The 23,295-nt window shown below is 37.8% G+C and overlaps 1 protein-coding gene across 3 annotated transcripts in view; it reads left to right on the top strand.

Annotated features, from left to right (window-relative positions):
• Positions 1 to 22,829, top strand: part of gabrd (gamma-aminobutyric acid type A receptor subunit delta) — a 37,580-nt gene extending 14,751 nt beyond the window's left edge. Inside the window, exons 2-9 of one of the 3 annotated variants that reach the window (XM_041798905.1) lie at positions 7,151 to 7,266; positions 10,020 to 10,087; positions 10,590 to 10,810; positions 14,314 to 14,396; positions 14,785 to 14,922; positions 15,378 to 15,533; positions 18,537 to 18,748; positions 20,303 to 22,829. In XM_041798905.1, coding sequence (XP_041654839.1) covers positions 7,151 to 7,266; positions 10,020 to 10,087; positions 10,590 to 10,810; positions 14,314 to 14,396; positions 14,785 to 14,922; positions 15,378 to 15,533; positions 18,537 to 18,748; positions 20,303 to 20,626 — 1,318 coding nt within the window. In that variant the 3' untranslated portion in view covers positions 20,627 to 22,829. The remainder of the gene's footprint in view (positions 1 to 7,150; positions 7,267 to 10,019; positions 10,088 to 10,589; positions 10,811 to 14,313; positions 14,397 to 14,784; positions 14,923 to 15,377; positions 15,534 to 18,536; positions 18,749 to 20,302) is intronic. The other 2 variants (XM_041798906.1, XM_041798907.1) reach the window with 2 other exon arrangements.
• Positions 22,830 to 23,295: the final 466 nt, after the last annotated feature.

Here is a 23,295-nt window from a genome sequence, read left to right as displayed (position 1 = left end):
TCGGTGGAAACAGCCTAAAAGTTGAATGAGGTTGCTGCCTTTTGCCTTTCTTCTACATGTCTCCTCTCCCAATGAAAGCTCAAACAGATGAGTGCAAATCCAGGTCTCAGCAGCGATGTAAAATAGAAGTGAAATCCAGAAGTAGAAGGGACGTCTAGAAACACACTGACAACTGTTTGTCACAGATGGAGACATGAAAAAATAGAAAGAGGCAAATGTTTGGTGAATCTTCAAAGAGAGTAATGAAGTTTTCAACCTTCCACATGTCTTTTAATAGTATACAGTGACATTTTTTCCTCTTGGAGGGTGATGTGTGATTTTTTTACTTTTTGAAGTCAAATACTGCTAGATAGGTTCCAGATGTCCAGAAATAACCACTTTTATCTCTTTTGCAAACATCTATTTAAAGACTCTTACTAAGTCTGATCAGGTCTTTAGGGAGCATCATTTTGAAGCTAAAATCTGTGATGTTTTTAATAAATCCCCGCTTACAAGCTTGAAAGGTATTGATGAAAAAAAACATGGATTAAAAGATGCAAAAAGCACTTCAAGCATTAGCATTTTTAAAATTATTTTGATCTTTAAGATGAAACATTTTTAGTGCACAAACATTGACACTGGACAGATGTGTTTTAAGGAACTAGAGAGACAGAAGCTGTATGAAATAGGTGTTAAGATTATCCTGTATATATAGCCCCTACCACAAGACAGCTGAAAGGACGGGGAAGGCCCAGGACTGAAACACAATGTAAGACAATAAGTCTACTGCATTAACACTTCCACACACTGTCCCATCCCTCTATGACAGAAGTCCTTCCTGACCTTGGTGTGTTAATGGATTTTTTGAAGCAAAGCGTTTCTTGTCCATATTTAGAAACCACCAATTAGTGAGGAAATCCAGGAGTCACATAGTGATTTATTAATTCACTCAGTGCTCCAATTTTAGCCAGACAAGACACTAACCGCCAGACTAAAAATACACCTGCTACTATGCAGTGAATTAACTAAGGAAATGCTAACCTCAGCCACTTTTTATCGCTCTGTCTTATGCACTTCAGAATTTCAGGCTTAGTTTTCCATAAAGCTGCATGTTAATGCTTTTCCAACAGAGGACAGACAGACATAGGCAGGTAGCATGTCAGAGGAGCAAAGCATAATTCTTAGCAAAAACAACACAAAACCAAAAAACAGTGAAATTTATTGGAGAAAAGATTCAAACATAGGCTACTCCTAGTTTTCAGGAGAAAGGCCTCCTGCTGTTTTCATTGGAGGACATGAAAGTCTCAGTTAACACCTATGTGTTTAAACCCTGAAGTTATCAAATTAACATGAGATACAGTTGTTGTTCAATTGGAAGCAGAATAAGTAGACAAGCCCGGGATAACCTTTTACGAAACCCCATCTGAGAAAGACGAGAAGCAAATAGCAGGGAGAAAGGGGCAAATATCCTAGAAGATTATTGCTTTTAGACACTGCTCTCTCCTTAGGGTGTAATAGGGAGTAGCACTGCACAGACTCATTCTAATCCTGCCATCAAATAGCTAACATTACTGCCAGAGAAAATGGACTGATTATGGCAGCTGACAATGAAACTGATACTGGATTTAGTCAATGTTAACTTGTTGGATAATTAGCTCTCACCTATGCTTTGATGATTACAAGTTTCTGTTTCTGACGTACCTAAATGACTATATCATACATCATTTTTCTTTGTTTTCTTTGGTTGTCACGGGGTGTAAACATGTGCATCTCTGGGATGGGAAATCAAAAAACCTGTCCTGCAACTCTACATGGTAGTAGGCCAAGTCCTGTGACCCGCCTCAGATCTGCAGCCTTCTGCCCAAGAGAAGGTTAGCTGAGCTGCTTGTTGTGGTAGCTCTCTCCCAGAACTGCCCAGCCTGATGTAGGTATACACACTGGGTCATGAGCAATTAATAAACTACTTGGGGAAAGAAAGGTAATCCCCGGCACAAGTTTATATTTTATGTAAATGTCATAGAAGTGATTTTTGCCACGTTTTCAAGGCTTAATGTAACGAGTCTGTGGATGCATTGACTTAACCAAGGTGCTATCAGAGCATTCAATGATAATTCATCAAGCCAATGGGAGAGCTGATGCATGAAAATAGTATAAGATGCTAAAGTGTGCCGCCTAAAAGTTGTGTAACATTCAGAAGTAGTTGGAGAATTCAATAAGCCTTTACAGCTATTCTTTTTTTCCACACTCACCAAAAAATTAAGAAACTGCTAAGCATTCGTTAAAAACACCAGTGGCTCTGGTGCAAAGTGTAGCCTGTTTGATGGTATAATAGACTGGTCTGTGTTTTGGGGTGACTGGGGCTCAGTAGGTAGAGTTGATTGTCCAGCAATTGGAATGTTATTGGTTCGATCCTCAGCTTCTGCAGTTGCATGTCAATGTGTCCTTGGGCAAGACACTAAACCCTAGTTTGCTCTCACTGCTTTCTAAGTGTTGTGTAAATGTACATGGATGCATTTGAGTAGAATAAGCTAATACTGATGGTCTCCATAGCAACCTCTGCTATCAGTGTATGAATGGTGTGAATGGGTAGGTGTGACCTGTGGTGTAAAAGCTCATGACTGGAACAGTGCTTTACAATCTCTTGTCCATTTATGGTTTTAGCTGACTCCACCCCTATATTTAGTTTATTGATTTGAATTAAAATCAGTTTTTTCCTTTTGCAGTCAAAATGATGCTCAGCTGGATATTTTTCATTTTTGCCTTTACTCCTGTTTTTTGTTAACCTGATTTTGTTTGGCTGTTTTCTGTTTTCTTGGACTGACCCTGTTGCTGATGCAATGATAACTGTGATGAAAGTAAAGAGTTGTTTAACATGGGATATTTCTGTTCGCTGAAGTTTCAGATATGTTTTTAGAACATATTAACACCTTCCTTGTGTTTAGATTTATCTTCAGTTGCCCCTGCTGTAAACAGATAAACAGCCTGGTTTACTATTGAGACAATACATTAGCTAGCTGGTGGTGGCCATGCTGGTTTAGAGAATGTTGTGAAAACAGTAACTGCTGTTCTAATTCAATTAATTAAAATTTTGTCCTCAATTTTTTTCTTTAAGAGAAACCTACTCTGGATTTATGATGTGTTCTTCAACGGCATAATAATTTGCACAAGTGTTGTTAATTTTATGAATGCCATCTCCATGTATGCTGAAGGCTCATGAATGTTTTTACTTATTATCATCAGTGTTAATTTTGAAAGCTATTTTTAATTTTAGTCTTAGTCTTTTGATTACATGCCTTTTAGTTGTAGTCACATTTTAGTAATTTCTACCCTTTTTTAGTTTAAGTCGACAAAAACTCCAAAACATTTTAGTCTAGTTTTAGTACATAAAAAGTCCTCACATTTTAGTCTTTACTTTCAGTCCAAGCATTTATTCTCTTGCCTAAATCTAGTACCAAGTCATGGTAGTGTGTTCTAGGCACCCTGCAAAACCTGGGGTCCCTGCTTTCTACAGCTGAGAGGCAGAATAGCAGATGCATTGTATTTTGACAGATTTTCCCCCTAGTGGAGAAATATCATGGCTTTTTAACATCAGACGAAAACTAAAATACATTTTAGTCTAGTTTTAGTCATCTTGACGAAAACAAAATGTACTTTTTGTTAGTTTTAGTCATCAAAGATCTATTTTTGGTTTGTCTTGGTCTAATTTTCATCATGGAATAAAGGCTGTTGAAAAACACTTGTAGTCATGGTATTAGTCAACGAAATTAACACTGATCAACACATGGAGAAACACTATTTTTATTCCCATGTAAAGACATGAGGCCTCAGTGCCACATCCTACATTTTCTCAAAATGCTTATCATTTGAAACCTACATTTATTGTAAAATCTGATGGCACATCATTGAAATCCATTTAGATAAGTGCATACAAGGGTACATTTTTATTGTTTTAAACATTAACTACCAGCACTTAAATGTAAAACAGATGATGCTCTTTACTAAGAACAAACCACAAATACAAAAACTTCGATTAATGTCAGCATCTTTTTACAAAAACACAAAGTGGATTTTAAGAACAAACTCCCTCTTAGAAACAGTCCGTGAATGGCCTGTTATTACTGAGTAAGTTGCTGTCAGAATTCATGCAGACTCTTAAGTTTGCAGATGTAGTTAACACAAGGCCCTGTCTGATTCTATCTGGTGATTTTGATGTGAAATTAATAAATAATAAATTAGGTTAATGAAGTAATGCTGTTGTGTCTTATGTAATGATTATAATGCTGTAGCATTTCTCCTTATCTAAAGCCATCAGTGTTTTATGCTTCAGTGATGATACCTCAGTCTGAGGATTGCCATGATTTATAGAGGGGTCTGTGTTCTGAATATTCCACGGCACAGTAAAAGGAAAGAAATACAGTGAGCTTGCTCATCCATAATAGAAATTTTATTTATTAGGTAAGGATATAATGTAATAGCTATTCTGGAATAGGTATTCTTTATGCTTTATTCCAATAACTTAGTCTTATTTGTTTCATTTATTGGTTAAAAAACCCAAGTTCAAGCCCCCATGTATGACACATTATTTATTGTGCATATTTATTGTAATTTCATCTTTTAAAGAGCATTCATGTAATATTTGTGGACCAATGAAAGGTTTCTATAAAGATATGGTTGAATTGATTTTACTGATACTGAATCCATTATGGTCCACACTGATGCAGAACCCCATGGCGTCTGTGGACCTGCATGGTATCAAGCTTCCTGTCTTGGAATGCAAAGCTGCCACCTGGTGTCAGACCTGTGAAATTCTTTATAAATCCTGCAGTGAGAAAGTGGTTGATAGTATGTGTTTGGGTAACTTGGAGGCTTCTCAGGTTTTTTTTTTTTTTTTTTTTAAATACCAGTATATAGTTCAGTTCTTTAAAATCCTCCCATCTTGAGGGGTTAAGGGACTGAGCTGCTTGGTTTAGGTGTAGCTGCTGCTAGAAAGGGAGTTGCACAAGGACCTGTTTACATAATAGCAAGCACTTTCTTTTAATGCCAATTACAAATACTCATTTATTATTTATTTTGTATATGATTAATTCATCATGTTACCATTTTACTTGCTTAGACTTCCAGATGTATAAAATCCTGTATATAGTAGAATGTATTTATTTTGTTAAAAAGGAAAGTACCATTAAAAGTAGAGTGTACTACTTTGAAACTACAGCAGTGGTTCCTAAATGGTGCTCCACAACACACTGGTGTGCCTTGAGGTAAGTCTAGGTGTGCCATGGGAATCTGTACAACCATATGTTGTGACAAAAACATCGCAACAACTAGGGCTGAACAATTTGTAAAAATAATCCTGTTATGATTTTTTTTCCAATATTGAATTTTCTATTTGACTTGCAATTATTTTAAGTTTCTCATCTTATGATTTTTTAAAGAAACACAAGCAATAAATCCTTCCATATTATTAGCAAATTAGATGCAGTAATATTAGATGCATTAAAAATAAACTGTTATTTCCTATAGTCTGGGCATATAAGTTAGGATAACATAACATGATGCACAAATAAGTATGAATTACATAACTACATCTACTTTGATCACAGTGATAAATTCACTGATTTGTTTAACTAAAAGAAATCATCATGAAGACTAGGGCTGAACAATTTTGAAAAATATCTAACCGCAGTTGCAGATGCAATGTGAATTGCTGTGTTGAAGGGAAGGATTGTTTTTATGTCATTCCCATTTTAAATGAGAAAAACATTTACAAAAAAGAAGGGGAGTATTGAATCTATTCTAGAAAAACCCTGATGCTTCAGTGCTTGCATGTTGATTAGAGAATAACATCTCTGCTGCAATAAAATGGTAAGAAAATGTATTTATTTATTTTTAACACATTTCCAGTGAAGAAATATTGCAACTTCTAGGATTTGAAAATAGCAGTAGGACATAGTGTGACAATTTTAAATCTTAAATAATCAAAGCTATTATGTTTGGATATAGACATGATGGGCCTTGAAATGTTGACTTAATCTTCAGAGTGCCTCTGGACAAACAAGTTAGAAACCTACTGAACAACAGAACCTGGTTTATACGACTAAAACCTCAAAAGAGCAGGTTTTTCACTGGCTTTAAGTAAAGTGGCAAAGAAGGTATTGACTTGAAATAACAGCTAAACAAATGGAGGTGTTGTAAAATAAAGATTATTATATTAATGCAAGTTAGGTTAGTCATGAATGCAGTGCTTTGAGTTTAATGAGCAATCCAAACAGAAACACAACCAAACCATTCGGTGGAGGCCTGGGAGGAAAGGAGGAGATGCTGATGTTTGTTTCATCAGGCAAAGAGGGAAGGGTGTCAACGTGTACTGCATGCTAACATTTTACTGTATATTTGTTTCATGTTTAAGTAAGTGATTCAAAATCCAAACTCGGAAAGACTATAAATAACTTGAATTAATCGTGTATCACAGAGCATACATGGTTTTACAATGAATTTTCCAGTTATTTTTCTGTGCTGTAAATTCTCCTAGATTGTAAACACTCCATGTTATGCTCTCAGGAGTTTATCAGGAGAACCACTACTGGATAAAATTTTGCCTTTTGGACACAAAATCTAAACTTAAAGCAACTTTGCTATGTTCTAGAAAAGAACTGATGATATTATGTTACATTCTGTTATTTTATACTTTTTTGCCGTAATGTAAAGCACAGCTGAAGAGAGATGAGATGTGTGGAGGGGGAAAACTGTATAAAGCATCAAATAACGTGACGAGAGGACAAACCTGCAGTGAACGTATCTAAGGCTGCAGCCTCTGTTTATGGGCCTCCTTTACTGTTAGAGTGAATCCATCACCGTGTTGTTCTACTGTAGTATAAACAACTGTTTATTCACACTGATTGTGCTTGTTCGTGTGTATTGAACATGAATTGTAAAGCTTGAAATTTTAAGACCATGGACCCAGGATTATGTTTTTTACTCATTAAGAAGAAGTCATACAGAGAAGAGGGTCTGGGCTGTCAGTGTTACTCACCAGTTAATATTTCTGAGCAAACAAAACTAGAGATTTTATTTAGCATGTTTTGTGATTCTATACTTTCTCGAGCTTTCCTGCAGACATATGGTGTGATGGATGAAAGCTGAAGGATGCTGTGTTTGCTGTTGTCTCCTTTAGGGCCATGCTGAGTGACATTGGGGACTATGTAGGTACCGACATTGAAATATCCTGGTTACCTAATCTGGATGATTTAATGAAGGGCTATGCCAGAAATTTTCGCCCTGGGATAGGAGGTGAGTATGAGATCTACTGCTTGTGGTGTTGGGTTGCATTTCATTCCATCACATTTACAGCCATCCTTAGCATTACTCATAAAAAGGGACTTCAGCTACAAGAACCTTAACATTTCATTTTCCAAATTCATCATATTCTAAGATGTCCTGAATGAAAAGCAAAACAGAAGTGTATTTTACTCAGATGAATGTCAGCTTTGCCTCCCATTAGGAGAATCATTAGTCTTAGTAATTAAGCCTGTTCTGAGACTATAGTGTAAGGCAAACAGGGAAATGGGTGTTAAAAACAGTAAGCATCCCCTTGGAGGCTCTGCTAAGAATGGCTGCAAGATGTGGAAAAATCCAATGACCACAGTGATAGATTTCTCAATCTCACAGCTTAACTCAGCTAAGAAAAGGTGAAAAGCATTGACGTCACTACATGAGTCTGTGCAATTTTGGTGTATACAAACCATCCAATCCCAACATCATGTGGTGGCATCATTTTTATTAGTGTCACATTATACTGACCACTAAGGAATTGTGTCCTGTTATTTCGAGTCATTCTCATCATTCAACTCGCATCAGCATTTTATTTGTGACATGTAATTAGCATTGAAAAAGTATGTGTCGATATTTTCTTCAACTTTAAGATGAAGAAAGACGAGGGCTACATCAGAAAAACTATAGAAATGGATTTAATAACTCCATTTGCACACACTTTGATATTTATGTAGAAAAAAGTCTTATTGATGTGGCAACTCAAGATAATTTAGATGTACCTTTATATTCCCTCACAATAAAGGTGTGTTACCATTGCAATAGTTTTGCATTACCTCTAAGTACTTCTGTGTTCCTTCATAATACTTTTATCTTCCCTTGTAAAAAATGTCAATCTTTATAAGCTGCTCCCAGCACAATGCACCAGTTTTGATGATCTTATTGAATTAGACATATAACTGCTCATAAAGTATGCTAAAAGTAAACTTATGCTGATTCTTTTGTATTGTAATCTGCAGGATGCTGTCAGTTAAATCCAAGACTAGTTTGTGTTTAAGACAACTGCATTGATATAGGTCTTTACCTGACTTAAATATGATATTTGAGTCTGAATTATTGAAAGAACATTGACTACTGAGTGGAGAAGATAATACCTCCATCATTATTGATGTCATCATTATCAAAAAAATTGCATGGGTCCCTTTTTGCAATTTATATTTTTCCTCAATAAATGCTGGCATGCTTTGCTGTGCTCAGTAGATATTTATCATAAGGCTTTCCTTAAGTTTACTTATTGTGCCTTCAGAAAGTATTCAGACTCTCTTTACTTTTGTCAGTATTGTTATTTTGCACCCTGATACTACTGTTGAAAAAAATACATTTTTATACTCATTAATCTACAATCAGCACCCCATCATGACAAAGTGAAAACAGACTTTTAGAATCTTTGGGTTCTCCACCAATCTCAGCTATTTCTGAGTGGGTAGACGGAAGCCTCTCCTCAGTGCAAAACACACACAGGCGTACTTGGAGTTTGGAAAAAACTCCATGTGAAAACCATAATTTCAACTGTGTTTGCAAAGGGTCTGAATACGTGTGTCAACGTGGTATCTCAGTTTTTCTTTTTCATAAATTTAAAAAAATGTCTAAAATTTTGTGTTCACTTTGTCATTATGGGGTACTCAGTGTATATTAATGAATTATTATTATTTTTACTGTAGCATAAAGCTGCAACATAAAAGAATTGAAAAGGGTGAAGGGGGTCTGAATACTTTCTGAACGCCTTGTATATCTGGAATTTTTTGTCAAATGTTCTTAATCCTATTCAATCTTTACACAAGTATTTACAGATGAAGACTCCAAACCTTATCAACACCATTTTATGCATGATCTTAAGCTTTTCTAAACTTGCTTTGTATGTTTTCTTTTGCCGCAAAGAATTTCAACTCATCTACAAAGAGTCAATTATTTTTTATTTCATTTTATTTTTTTAAGAAGCATTTATGAGTGAACATACATTTAATTGGCTATTTTAGATACAAAATGAACACACTGCAATGGTCTTATAGAACAATGAAATAATAATGTAACATAGCAAAACAAAGCAATTGGGAATGCAAAAGTTATTGTGAGGTGAGGCAAAAGTATTGCAGTCCTGCCCCTGGCTACTAAAATAATGTACTGCATAATTATTGCAATGTTACACAAAAGTACACATCTTTGGACATGATCTGTAAATAAAACACTCAACACACACTGTAGAAGCAGTAGTATTTGGTTTGTTAGAATTATCAGGAGATGGTGTTGAATGGAGGGAAATTCGAATGTATGATTCCTTAATGTTCAGTATAAATAGCCTTTCATTTTGCATAAGTGAGCTCCCCTGTTGTTTCTGCCCTCCAGCATCCGTTCACAGAGGCACACTCCATGCTAATGATGTGACAAACTGTTGGATAGAAAAATGCATCAGTGTGTGTATGTGTGTGCGAGTTAATGTTGGCAGGAGCTCACTTTGTGTGAGTCCATGAAAGATCAGTGCAGTTTATGAATACCCACAGTTTGATGTGCCACTTAAACTGAATAATGCTTAATCTCTACACACTGTAGGAGTGCTGGAGATGTAGGAAGTTGGTAGGTGGGAGGGAAACAGATGGGTGATGGAGTAAGGACGGGAGATGCTGATGGATTCAGAAGGAGCAGTGTAGCTGTGTGTGGGTGGATTTCAGTCGTGAAGGGGTTAGGTTTGTTTTCTTTTCTCACTTCTTTTCCTTTAGGTCCACCAGTGAATGTTGCCATGGCTATTGAAGTGGCCAGCATTGACCACATTTCTGAAGCCAATATGGTAAAGTATACACTCACTTTCTCAGTACCTCTACAGTGAGATTCTCTTAACTTCACTGTTCCAGCAAAGATTTTCTATTTGCATAATCCTGATTTATCCCACTGGAGTGTTTGTAAGTACTTAGTGTGAACATGTGTGACACACTGGCAGAGTTTCTGGATAATTTCACACATGAATGAGAATGGTACAGTCTGAACCAAATATGGTTATTGGATCTCATTTTAAATTTTTCCCTTCCTTTTTGCATCATTTCCTTGCTTTAATAGAAAATTGAAAGTACACCCTGTGTTTTTCTCCCCTTGAAGTATAAAAGTTAAATTTAAATGCATGCAAAACAAGTGCATAATATGACGGCAATTCTGATTAATCAAGGGATTCTTGATTTAAGTTAGAGTTCTTGAAATCAATACTATCAAGCACAGCTTTTGAGAAATAATACACATATTAACACATTTGTATATGTTGTATTCATGAGTGCCTGTGTGTTTGTTGTTCCTGGTAGGAATATACCATGACTGTGTTCCTGCGGCAGAGCTGGCATGACGACCGCCTGTCCTACAATCACACTAACAAGACTCTTGGGTTGGATAGTCGATTTGTGGACAAGCTGTGGCTACCTGACACGTTCATTGTTAATGCCAAATCTGCATGGTTCCATGATGTCACTGTGGAGAACAAGTTGATCCGCTTGCAGCCCAATGGAGTCATCCTTTACAGCAGCAGGTATGGACGCTGTTCATTGTCTTAAGCAGTAAAACTCAGGGGAGTTGTTTATGCAAAGTATTATTACAGATGAGCTAGCCATTCTGGGCATCCTGAAATGAAATGGCTGCAGCTTAATACTCACGTCCATACTGCACATCAACAGTACCCTTTTACCCTGGTATCAATGCATGCTGTGTGAAGTGAAGCCGCTGGCAATAAATGAGGGCAAATACGCCACAAGCCATGAGGCTAGCCATGCATCTTTAACAGCTTTTCTCCCCTGTTTTGATAAAAACACGCCTTTAAAGGACACAGTGGTTCACCATTCAGCAAATAAATATTGTAAGGTGCTGGTTGAATTGCAACAGCAACTCAGTTTAAGACCACGAGTTATGTGGGAGTCATGATGTGTTGTTTCCACGTGAGCCAGCTCTTTTGTGATCTACGGGAGCTGATTCCTGCTAGAGAGGGGCTTCCTTTTTTCCCCATCCTGCCACATGAATGGCAAGATGATACTAGATGAAGAGCTGTTTGGGAGCTGAAAGGTTGGCTCTTATCACATAGAGGAGCCAAATAATCTGGAACTCCAAAAAGAGGAGCAATTTCTATCGCTACAAGCTTGACTGGATAAAGAAAGCCATGCTTTCCGTTTACTATCAGAATACTGCAGGTCATGTCAGTTGATGGGGTTGTCCCTAATGTGTTCTAGTAGGTCTACACAACCAATCCACTCCAGATGAAGGCATCCAGGACCTAACCCTTGGACAGCAGATGGATTTGCTGGACTCCATGTCTGCCATCTCACAAATCCATCTTATAAAGCTTCAATCTACAATGTTTGTGCCAAACCCAAAAATGGTTCTGACCAATCAGCATCATTCGAGAAGAACGAGGTGGTAGCTACAGGTCGGGCTACCCACAGTGTAGCAGTTAGCTCAGAAGTAGTGTTGCAGCAGTTTTATCTGAACTGGACCACATTTATTTATGAAATAAAGATCAAAGAATAGCACTGAAAGCTTTTAATGACAGAAAAGATGTTTTCTGTCTCTTGCTGACCTGCTTTGGCATGTGTTTTGAGAGTTACAGGAGTGGGGGTTGTAGTATGACTGGGTATATACAGTAGCTGTTGGTGGAGTGATCAGCTGTGATGTAGCTGTAGAAGTGGAATCAGACCACAACCACATTTCTTTACCAACACTAGAGCAAAAAGCCACACTGAAAGTCACTGGCCCATAATGGATGTGGCTGACAGAATGTTGGTCCAGATTTTTTTGAAGTCCTGCCCAGCTGAAAAGATTTTTATGTTAGGTTTCCCAGCTGGATGTGAAATATATCCATGCAGTGGATATAATCAGTCAATCCAGTGTGTCAGGTTATCCAAGACCACTTCCATATGCACTTTATATTGAAATAGATTTGAGATCATGTATTAAATCATTTTCAGCATTGCTATTTGTCTTATGCAAGGCACTAAACATCACCATGTAGTATCTGAATGCCCAAAACAGTTACATTTTCCTGTTAATGCATTAGAAAATTAGGTTAAGAGAGACAGACAATAAAATCAGTGAAACTGTTTACCTCCACAGTGCTTTAACTTAACCTTCACCAGTTTTTTTTACAATTCATAAAGCCCATTGCAGCTGATTTATAAGACCAATGAGAATAACCCAAATTAGACTGGCAATGTAGCTAATCCTTTTTAACACATCCTCCTCTCTCTTTCTCTCCTTTTTCTTTCTTTTTTGTAGTAGTTGTAGTGGTAAAAAGTAATCAATTGTACAGTTCCATTGCTGTGATTGGCTTATTAACTCGCAGCAATTCATCAAATAGCTCTTTTTTGTTATATCCTATGCACTGTAATGTGTTTTTTAATATTGGATTGAGCTGTTTAATGATCTGCTAAAGTGCACTGATGTCAGTATGTCAGTAGAACTCTTCAGTTTTGAACAAAAGGCTTGCATTTTTATGATAAAGAAATGTCTTCAAGGCAAAATGACAAGTTACATCATCTCATCACTGCCTTGCTGAGCATCCCCTACAAAGCAGGCTGATATTGGCATTATTCAAAGTTACTGAAAAGAGATCACTGCCGCCTCATTTTCCTACTTCAGTGATAGTTCTTGCCTTCAGTTTTTAATATCAGTCCAAAAGGTCAAATGTCGAGGGTTTTTATTCATATTTTTTTTTTTTTTTTAACTTTTTATTTGTAGTTTTTTAAATAGAACAAGAGGCAGGCGTAATAAAACATTAAAAAAAAAAAAAAAAAAAAAAAAACCCAGATAATCATGAGGTCTTGGATTGGTCCAGACTAGAGGGCAGCAAAACTGCCTCATTCAAATGCAGAGTGCAAAACCTTGTGGTTACAATATACACATATCTATATATGTAAACACATACACTGATATACATATCCGTACAAACATACAAACACATGTGGCAGTTATCAAAACACCAGTAAAGCACTAGCTGGCCAAATAAAAGTTCCATTTTTCCCATCGTTTCTCTCCAAGCTCTTTTTGAAGTCGTATAGAATGAGTCATCTGTTCCAGAATATGCAGCTGTTTTACAATGCTAACAAAGAGACCAGCCGATGGACCATTTTTCTGTAACCAGCACTTTGTAATGGCTTTTTTGGTTTTTATTCATATTTTATCTAATTCTTTTTCATTAAGTGAGCTGTTTTTCAAATCAAGCTGGCATGATTCACAGATGACAACTTAAAAACCTGGTGTTTTTGGAAAGACAAGAAGACAAACTGGGGGAATGAGCGTGTGATCCAGAGGGTTGATGCTTAACATGTCAATGGGTTTTACTCCAGTTCAATGAAGTTCAAACTTTCCCTCAGGACCGTGGGAATCACAGCACATCAGATTCAGAAACACTTTGTTGTTTGCTGAGGGGATATTTGTTGCATTCCAGATGTTCTCATTCCAGAATGAAAACATGCACATAAATAAATTATTAGAAGCAGAAAATAAGACATGAAAAGTCCATTTAAACATGCAGAAGTGAATTCATTTAACTACAAATATAACCACTATGTTCAAAATATGTCAATTTAAAATGTGAGCATTTTTCTTTGATAAAGCATACTGTAAATGTATCAAATTGAATAAAGGAAAAGGGGATATTAGTGTTGTAGTGTTAAGATTAAAAACATCACAGTATATTAATCAGTTGTCTGTTGTAGATGTTGACATGAGTCAAACAGCTACCAGGGCTTGTCTATTAACTCCTAATGACTGACACTGTAAGGGAGATGATGGAAAAATCAGACAATCAGGCAGGAAGACTTCTCGGTTCTCTCTGTGGTGTATCTCAGTTAAAAACCTCCAGTGAACACAATCCAGTATCTTCTTTTCCCTCTGTGACATCACACTTAGAGCATCCAGTTTCCCTTAAAGTCAGTGGATATGCAGAATAGTTTGTCATTTAACAGCACAGCAAGACACTCTAGGTCTTGTTCTCCAAAGTTTCTATTCTCACTGTTTTTGGTATTCAACTGTTTTATTTTTCAGAATCACTTCAACAGTGGCATGTGATATGGACCTGACCAAGTATCCCATGGATGAACAAGAATGTATGCTAGACCTGGAGAGCTGTAAGTTGGGATTTACACATCACTTTATTCACATTTATGCTGAATTAGGAGAAATTTTTCTGTCACAGTATGTTTCCATGTGTCCTTTCTAATTAAAGGGACTTCCAGAAAAGTTAACGTTTTTTCTTTTTGTATAATTAAGGTTATTTAATTTCATGCTTCAGTCTTCTAAGCCTTGCTCAGAATCTTGTATCAGGAAACCTAAAATGGACAAACATTCACATAAGACACTAGATTTGAGACACATTTAACCTTTTTTGAATTCTTTTTGTGTCAATGTACAGTCTTAAAAGTTTCCTGTTACCCCAGTGTGAATTGTTAACTTACCCTAAAACTACCGACAAATCTACTGCAGCTTTTAAGAATGAAATGACTTTTCTCTCTCTAGATGGTTACTCCTCAGAGGATGTAGTGTATCACTGGTCTGAGAGTCAGAGACACATCCATGGCCTGGACAAACTGGAGCTCTCCCAGTTCACCATCACAGACTATCGGTTTGTCACTGAAATGATGAATTTTAAATCAGGTGAGCATTCATCTTAGTTTCTTCTGTCTCAAGTTAGTGCAGCACAGCCAGTCTGAAAGCCCCTTTATGTTTCTCAAGCATTCTCCATGCATTAACTACTGTTTTGAGATTTTGAACTGTTAGCTTCTGACACTGAAGCCTCCAGATTCAGTCTGAAGCTTATTTTTTTAAACCTCAAGCACTTCTGTGGTTATATTCTATGCATAGATGGAATGTATCAAGTCAGGCTTGCTGCTGAGCCAGGCAAGAGGTTTAGGAGATGAGAAGAGTTGCTACTTAAAGTGTAGATGCAATCCTGCTCTGGCTTGCTCGTTGAAGCTTTGCTATGGATGAAAAATAATCAGTCAGATTTACTCTAGTAGCAGTGTCTCTGTAGAACCACTGGACATTTTAGGATGAATAACTGTCTTCCTCAGCATATCAGATTAAGTGAGTGTCTGTCTTCTGCTTCACAGCGGGAAGATTTCCCAGACTAAGTCTTCGCTTCCAGCTGAGACGTAATAGAGGAGTCTACATCATACAATCATATATGCCTTCAATTTTACTGGTTGCTATGTCTTGGGTGTCCTTTTGGATCAGCCAATCAGCAGTCCCTGCTCGTGTATCCTTAGGTCAGTATTGGTTATGTTTTTATAAAATCATATTTGATTTGACATTTATAATTAGTACAAGTGTTATATTCATGTAATTCTATTTTCCAGTTTGCTCAATCACATATTGCATTGCCTGTGACCAGATTACTAATCTAAATCCTTGAGTGAATAATCTGCTCTGATAAATTAGCTTGAGTTTCTTGAGTGCCATTGAGTGCCAGATTGGGTAGAACAAAATTTTATTCTGAAATACTATGGGTGTCAGAGAAAAGATCCATCAAAAGTGATTATATTAAAAGTATCTATTTAAGGGAGCATAGAATCCATTATACAGTGCCTTTAAAAAATATTCACCCCCCCTAGGATATTTCACCCTTTTATTGATTCTATAAATCAGTCATGGTCAATATAATTTGGCTTCTTAGACAAAAAATGACAAAAAACCTCTTTAATGTCAAAGTGAAAACTGATTTCTAGTTATGTCAATTAAAAAAATGTGTGATCTAAAATTGGCAATTGCATAAATATTCACCACCTTCAAGTCAGTATTTAGTAGATCAGTGGTTTCCAAAATTGGACGATCACCCCAAACAGGGAGAGACGATCAGACTGAGTGTTTTCATGGATGCTGATCCGAACAATTATCAGCATAAACCACCACTCTTGATCGGAATTAAATTTCTTTCCAAATGAGCCGAATCTGAGGATTTTATATCTAATGAAGTGATAATGTGAAGCATTTTTATTCAGATCGGGCATTTATTCCAATTACAAGAGGTCCATGTAAATATAGCTGTTGAGAGCCTTGGCCACACTCCTTTTGCAACATCCTACCTGTGTGTATGTTGTTGCTGCAAATAGCAGCTGGACAATGAAAATGGCCTGAGATTGTCAGTCTCACAGCTGCATCCAAGACTCAAGAGATAATCTGTAGCACCAAAAAAGCTCACAGTAGTCACTGAAATTATTACAGGACTTACAAATCTTAAAGATGTTTGTTAAGTTTGTATTTTCAATAAATTGTTGATATTCAGAGAGTCAGAATTATAAAACTCAAATATTTTCATCTGCCAAAGGGGGGTCCACTGTAGTAGATGCACCTTTGGCTGCAATCACAGCATTGAGTCTGTGTGGATAGGTCTCAATCAGGCTTGCACATCTGGACACTGCAATTTTACTCCATTCTTCTTTGCAAAACTACTCAATCTCTGTCAAGTTGAATGGGGATTGGGCATGAACAGCCAAAAATTCTTTACCGGTCTGAAGTCTGGGCTTTGATTTGGCCACTCCAGAATGTTTGCCTTGTTGTCTTTAAATCATTTATGTCTAGCTTTTGCTGAATGCTTTGGGTAATTGTCTTGCTAGAAAAAAACTTTTCCCAAGCCATAGTTATCATAGTTAGCCATAGTTAAACTAAGATAAGATTGCCCTACAGAATTTTCCAATATTTTGCCCCATTCATCTTATCCTCTACCTTTACAAGCCTTTCAGGCTTTGTTGTCTGCAAAGAAAGCATCCCTTCAGCATGATGCTGCCACCACTGTGCTTCACAGTGGGGATGGTGTGTATGTGGTGATGTGCAGTGTTTGATGTCTGCCAAATATAGCATTGTGTCTGATGGCCTAAAAGCACCACTTTGGTCTTATCAGACCAAAGAACTTTCTTCCACTTGACCATGGAGTCTCCCACACGCCTTTTGGTGAACTCCAGTCGAGATTTAATGAGTTTTCTTCAATATGCCACTCTTCTATAAAGCTTTGCCTGGTGAGGACCAGAGCAATAGTTGTTGTATGCAGAGTCTCTCCCATCTCAGCTGCTGAAGCTTTTAACTCCTTCAGAGTAGTCATAGGTGTGTTGGTGGACTCTCTCACTAGTCTCCTTCTTGCATGGTCACTGAGTTTGTGAGGATGGCTTGATCAAGGCAGATTTAAACAAGTGCCATGTAGAGACATTCCTTTCACTCAGGTAATCCTTATTTCCCTCATTGTGAGACTACTAGCACCAACTGGCTGGACCTCTGTTGAATTTGGTCAGTCACTTTAAAGCAGGTAAATATATGCAGTCAGTTATTTCACATTACATAGTTTTTGTTTAATTGACTTTCACTTTGACATTAAAGAGATCTCTTTATTTGTCAGAAAAGATGTATTTTATTGACCATGATTGATTTATAAAATTAAAGAATAAAACACCCAATACTTTTTCATAGGCACTGTAATAACACAGTTTAAAATGAAGGATCAACCATTGTCAATACTGCCATCTAGTGACTATCACATGTAATGCCTCTACTGCAGCATTGTACAAAGTTTCACCATCTTTGAGGTAATTTAATAAGACCAGATGTAATGTTTATAAGAATGATGAGAGCTAATTTAAAAAATGGCACCAGCTGAGGTAGCTTCAGAAGTGTTCACAAGAAAGTATAAATTGCAGCTGAAATGTTTAGTCATGGCAATTAATGCTGTTTGGGACTTTGGAAATATATTTCAAGGTCTTGAGACCAAACTTTGTCTGTGCTTGCAATTCCTACTGTAAGGTTCTTAGATAACAACACAGATGCTACTTGCCTTCTATTCCTCTCGTTACCTATTGATGCAAAGTCTGTACAGATCAGGAGGCATAACTAAATATGTTCAGTATTCCCTTGTGTTTACTACAGCTCCTCCACCTGGTTGTTTCCCCTGGGAAGCACAGTGGTTGCATCAAACTGCTTGTAGGCACACCATATAATTAGAAGCAGCAACAACATCAAAGACAGTATCTACCTTCTTCACTGTTGTGTCATTCTTGTGTTGTTGTTCACCCTCTTTGGACAGCATTACCCTCCCACAAACTTCCGTAAACTCGACCCACAAACTGACCCTGTCTCTCATGTTTGTGCCACATTAGTGCAGGGGAAAATTTATATCTAGCTACTTTATCCTGTGTGACAGACTGACATTACCAGGTAATTCGTCCAGCATGGCTTAAAAGTCACTGAACCTTAAAATGTATTTCGTCTCTGTGTTCTTACTACAGGGATCACAACTGTTCTCACCATGACCACACTGATGGTTAGCGCCCGCTCCTCCCTGCCCCGAGCGTCAGCCATAAAGGCATTAGACGTCTACTTCTGGATCTGTTATGTGTTTGTGTTTGCTGCACTCATTGAGTACGCCTTTGCACACTACAACGCTGACTACAGACTCAAAGAGAAAGCCAAGGTGAAGGCCAACAAGCTCAGCTCTGAGGTGAGGAAATGATTACCGTGATGGACTTCAATTAGCATAGCACTAGCTACGTCTGCAGGGACTTGGATTGGGAACTGAAAGGTTGCCAGGATGGACCAAATTATGAAAACTGAGGCTGACTGTTGGGGAGGTGTGTTATGTTGCAGCCTGATGCAGCCAAAAAATGTATATTGATTCTCATTAAAGTCCCTGTAAAGTGATAAAGAAAATCTTCATTTTAGGTTTGTTGTATGACAGGCCACTGTGTTATGAACCACTAGGCCAAATTTCAGTTCCCAAAAAAATCTTTAAGTTCATAACATGAGTTTTCTCAAATGTGAAAAATGAGTAAGATATGCTCTAGAATGGTGTGGGCATGTTGGTTGAATGAACTGAAGCCACACCCACTCACAAGAAATAGCTTATGATCCTCTCAAATTTTAGAAAATGCTTCTGATCAGAGCGCAGCTGCCTGGCTCTGTGCCAGAGCAGAGAGATAGAAGTTGGAGATTAAATTTTAATGTTTTTAGAACAAATGTTTTTGTTATGATACTTTTAATGGCCCTTAGACCACAGTGGCTAATAGATTTGGGAAATTTACCTCACAATGACCATAAACACAGCATGTAGCAGGCTGTTAAGGCAGGAACATAACAAAGCTGGGGAGGGTTAAATTAAGTTTCTCACAAGCACAGTTGCCTCCATAATTCTCAAATGGACAAAGTTTGGTACTTGGCTTTCATTTGGAGTTTTTGCAGACTCCAAGTGGACTTTCATATATTTTTAATTGAGGAGAGGCTTCTGCCTACCATAAGCCCATATCTGTTGAGGGCTGCAGTGCTGTTTGTCCTTCTGGATCTTTTTCTCATCTCCATGCAGGATCTCTGGAGCTCAGTCAGAGTGACTATTCTTTGTCATCTCTCTTACTAAGGATCAATGAGAATAAAAATTAATTTAATTGACTGTGGCATCAAGCTGCAACACAACAAATTGAAAAAAGTAAAGGGTGTCTCAATACTGTCTGAATGTACTGTAAATACTGCAGATGTGCCCATGAGCAAGGCACCAAAACCCACTCTGTTATTGTGTGCAGTCCCCTTATATATCAGTACTTGTCCATAGGATATTTTTGTACATGAGAGTGTATTCCTGGTCTATCTGTGTGTATTATGTTCAGTAACAGATTTAGAAAAGCAAAATTTTCCCTCAGGGACTAATCAATGTAACCTTGCAAAGCAGATGGATACGCCCATTTCCTTGTTTTTCACTGGGGAATCCATCTTGCAAAGCTCCCATCTGAACCGTTTGGGCTAGGTTAGAAAGTGGCAGGACCAATCAGCGACAAGGGGCAGTACTTTCCGGACGCAGCAGAGTCGTGACGTAAACAAGCAGCAGCAAGAGCTGGTGCAGTTATGGAGGAAGAGATTAGCGTGGATGCTGCTAAAGTGCCAGTTTTATCAGAACTTTAAACATTTCTTCATTAAAAGAAGAACAAAGAACAGCAGTGAATTGTTTTCTTTGGAGGTTAAAACCACCTACCAAAGTCCTAATGTTCTTCTCTGTGCCTCTCAACAGTCCATTGTGAAGAATGGCAAACAGGCTATGGTCCTGTTTTCTCTCTCGGTTACCGGCATGAACCAGAGCGTGATGATAGCCAACCGCCATGGGCAGGCCCAGCGCTCCGGCAGTGAAATCCCCGGAGAAGGCGGCAGTGAGGAAACTGAGCCGAGAAGGAGAAGGTCCAAGCAGGCAGAGGAGACAAAGGAGGAGAAGAAATGCTGTTCCAAGTGTGTCTGCAAGCCCATTGATGCTGATACAATCGACATCTATGCCAGGGCTGTGTTTCCTTTTACTTTCGCTGTGGTGAACGTGATCTACTGGGTGGCCTACACCATGTGAAGAGGCAGTGGGACAGTGCAACTGGCTGCCCTCTAGGGCTGTATATAAGACACTGCTGGGGCTGTGCAACTACAATGCTGGCTGGATGATGCAGCTGAAGTAAACTGTAGGCCTCAGTTACAAATCAAAATGTCAGAAGAAATGTTTGAAAGATAAAGAAAATGAGTGTTGAGCCTGTGAATATGGATTCCTGGTAATTAATGGAAGTTCTAATGAGTTTAAAAAGTGTAAAAAGGACTTCATTTATTTAAATACAAATACAGAAATGGTTTGTATGAAGGCAAAAGAGTTTGTTGCCTGTTACAAGTTCACATATTCAATGAAAACAGTTCAACTAACGAGTTCAAGTTAAACAAGCTCTACAAAGGACATAACGGCAAATAATCCTGCCTTAAGTTCCAACCACAAGCCAACATCTTCTACAGAAAATTAGTTTGCTCAACTCTATTTAAGACAAAATCTGGAGTCCATCAATGTTATTCTCTCTGTAAACTCTATTTGAAAGCGCCATCCAGACTAGAGGATAACAACATAAGGTGTACTACTACTCTGCATGGCTCATATCTTATCCCCTTTCCCTGCTACTGCCACTGACCTCTTCCTCCTTATCTTTCAATCCTCCGCCCTTTTTCTTTCAATTGATTTTTTTTTTCTTTTTTTAAGTACACCGACTGGAGTGTCTTATCTCCTACTGCTAGTTCTGCCTGTTTCCTCACCATTAAAGGACTTCTTCCACTACTTGTATGTGTCTTTTGCCTAGCTTTATATTTCATGAATTAAAAAAAAAAGAATTCAACACCCCTCTGATAGATAAATGTTTAATAATGTATGAACCCTAAAGCAAAAATCTTAGCAGCAGACAGTATCATATGAACAAGAATGCTCAAGCTTGTCTCTAGTTGGAGGGATTCTGAACAACTGACTTGAATATCATGTTGACAGGTTTCAAGAATTATGCTCTATTAGAAACTAGAAACTCATCTGTCCCTTTCCAGAGAACTGCATTCTCAAGTGGCTTGTTTAACAGTGCGTTATTCTGCAAATTAAGCATATAAAGAGCATGAAGCTTCATCTAACAATATCTAACCGCAAGAAAAATATACTAATATGATGCATAACCAGAATACAGTAGTAGATGCTGAGCTGGAAGAGCTAGCCCCAGGTGTATGAAGACTGTGCATCCTCTACTCACACACTTCTACAGGTGTATCACCAGGGGACAAGAGACACGCCATTAAGCTTGACCTTTGCCGCCATTTCAGAGTTTCACTCTAGCCTCTTCTCATCCTCTCTAGCCTCGGGTTGTGGCAAATCAGGGCCTCATGGTGAATATTCAGCCCCCTACATGCCTAAAATGTATCCCATAAGATCTGCATGATCATGTTTTCAATATAAAGGCATTTAATTATTCAAGAGAGTCCCTTTGGAGTTTTTTCTTGCTAATTTCATATCAAATTTTAATTAAGAACAGGTCTAGATTACACACTTAAAAAAACAGTGCAACACTAGCAAGTGAAAACTTCCTTTGACCCAGCAGAAACCTTGTGTTGAACCAGGCTCATTAGAAACAACCATCTGCTGAGATTGATGAGCTGAGTAAGAGGAATAGTTGAAATAGAACAAGAATGAGTCGAGATAAACAGCATCAACAGATAACACAGGCTAAAGGCTGCAGTGCAAATAACAGTGGAGATGGTTTCAGCATTAAAGACAGATAATAAAGATGTAGGAAGACTGTTTGTGTAGTTTGTTACAGGGGGGAGCTCAGCAGCTCTTAAATTAACATTTACAACCCCATTTCCTAAAAGTCAAGGCAAGTCTATTGATTAAGCACATTTAAAAACTGTAGCAGCTCATCAAAGAGCTTTACAATGGATAAAGAAGAAATCAGACATAAAAACCATGGAAATATGAATGAGACAAAAACCCAACAGCAGAGAAAAGAACAGAATAATACAGAGGGGTAAAACATCTATACGACCAGGGGATTCAAAAGCCAACAAATAAAAACCTATCCTCGGGCAAGGCTTGAAAGGGTCAACAGAAGGGGCAGTTCTGATTTTGGAAGAAAGAGACCTTGACTGAGAAAACCCAGTCACCTCTAAGTTACTGAATAGAACTGGAGACCGCCAAGAGGTCCATACCAAGAGACTGTCCAGAGGTCCAGCAGTTTCGTAAAAAAGTTGTCATGTTTTGTAAGATGTAAATAAAAACAGATGATTTTTAAAACAATAAAGCCTATGTTTGATTGAAAATGTGGATTTTTAAAGATACTGTAGGATTTGGGGAAAATTGTGTTTCAAAAAAGTGATTCCAGCACCACATTTTAAAAAGGTTGGGACATGTGTACCTCTCTGTAGAATGGCCTCTTTTTTAACATAAATCTGCCAAACATTTTCATCCTGTGACAAGCCGGGACTCTAAGCAGGCCAGCAGCACCCAGACTCTTTGACTGCAGATCTCTGCTGTTAAAATACATGCAGATTGGTGTTTGGCACTGTCTTGTTGAAATAAGAGAGGCATTCCCTGAAAAACACATTGCCTTCTTAATGACACATGTCTCTCTAAAAACCTGTAGTTCAGTGTTAATGGAGTCTTCTTAAATGGGAGCAGGTTATCCCTGCCGTGTGTTCCAGTGCACCCTCATTCCATCAAGACTGCTTTTGAAC

Source organism: Cheilinus undulatus, linkage group 11, assembly GCF_018320785.1.
Source record: "Cheilinus undulatus linkage group 11, ASM1832078v1, whole genome shotgun sequence".
Lineage (NCBI taxonomy): Eukaryota > Metazoa > Chordata > Actinopteri > Labriformes > Labridae > Cheilinus > Cheilinus undulatus.
This window is presented reverse-complemented; position numbering and strand designations above follow the sequence as displayed.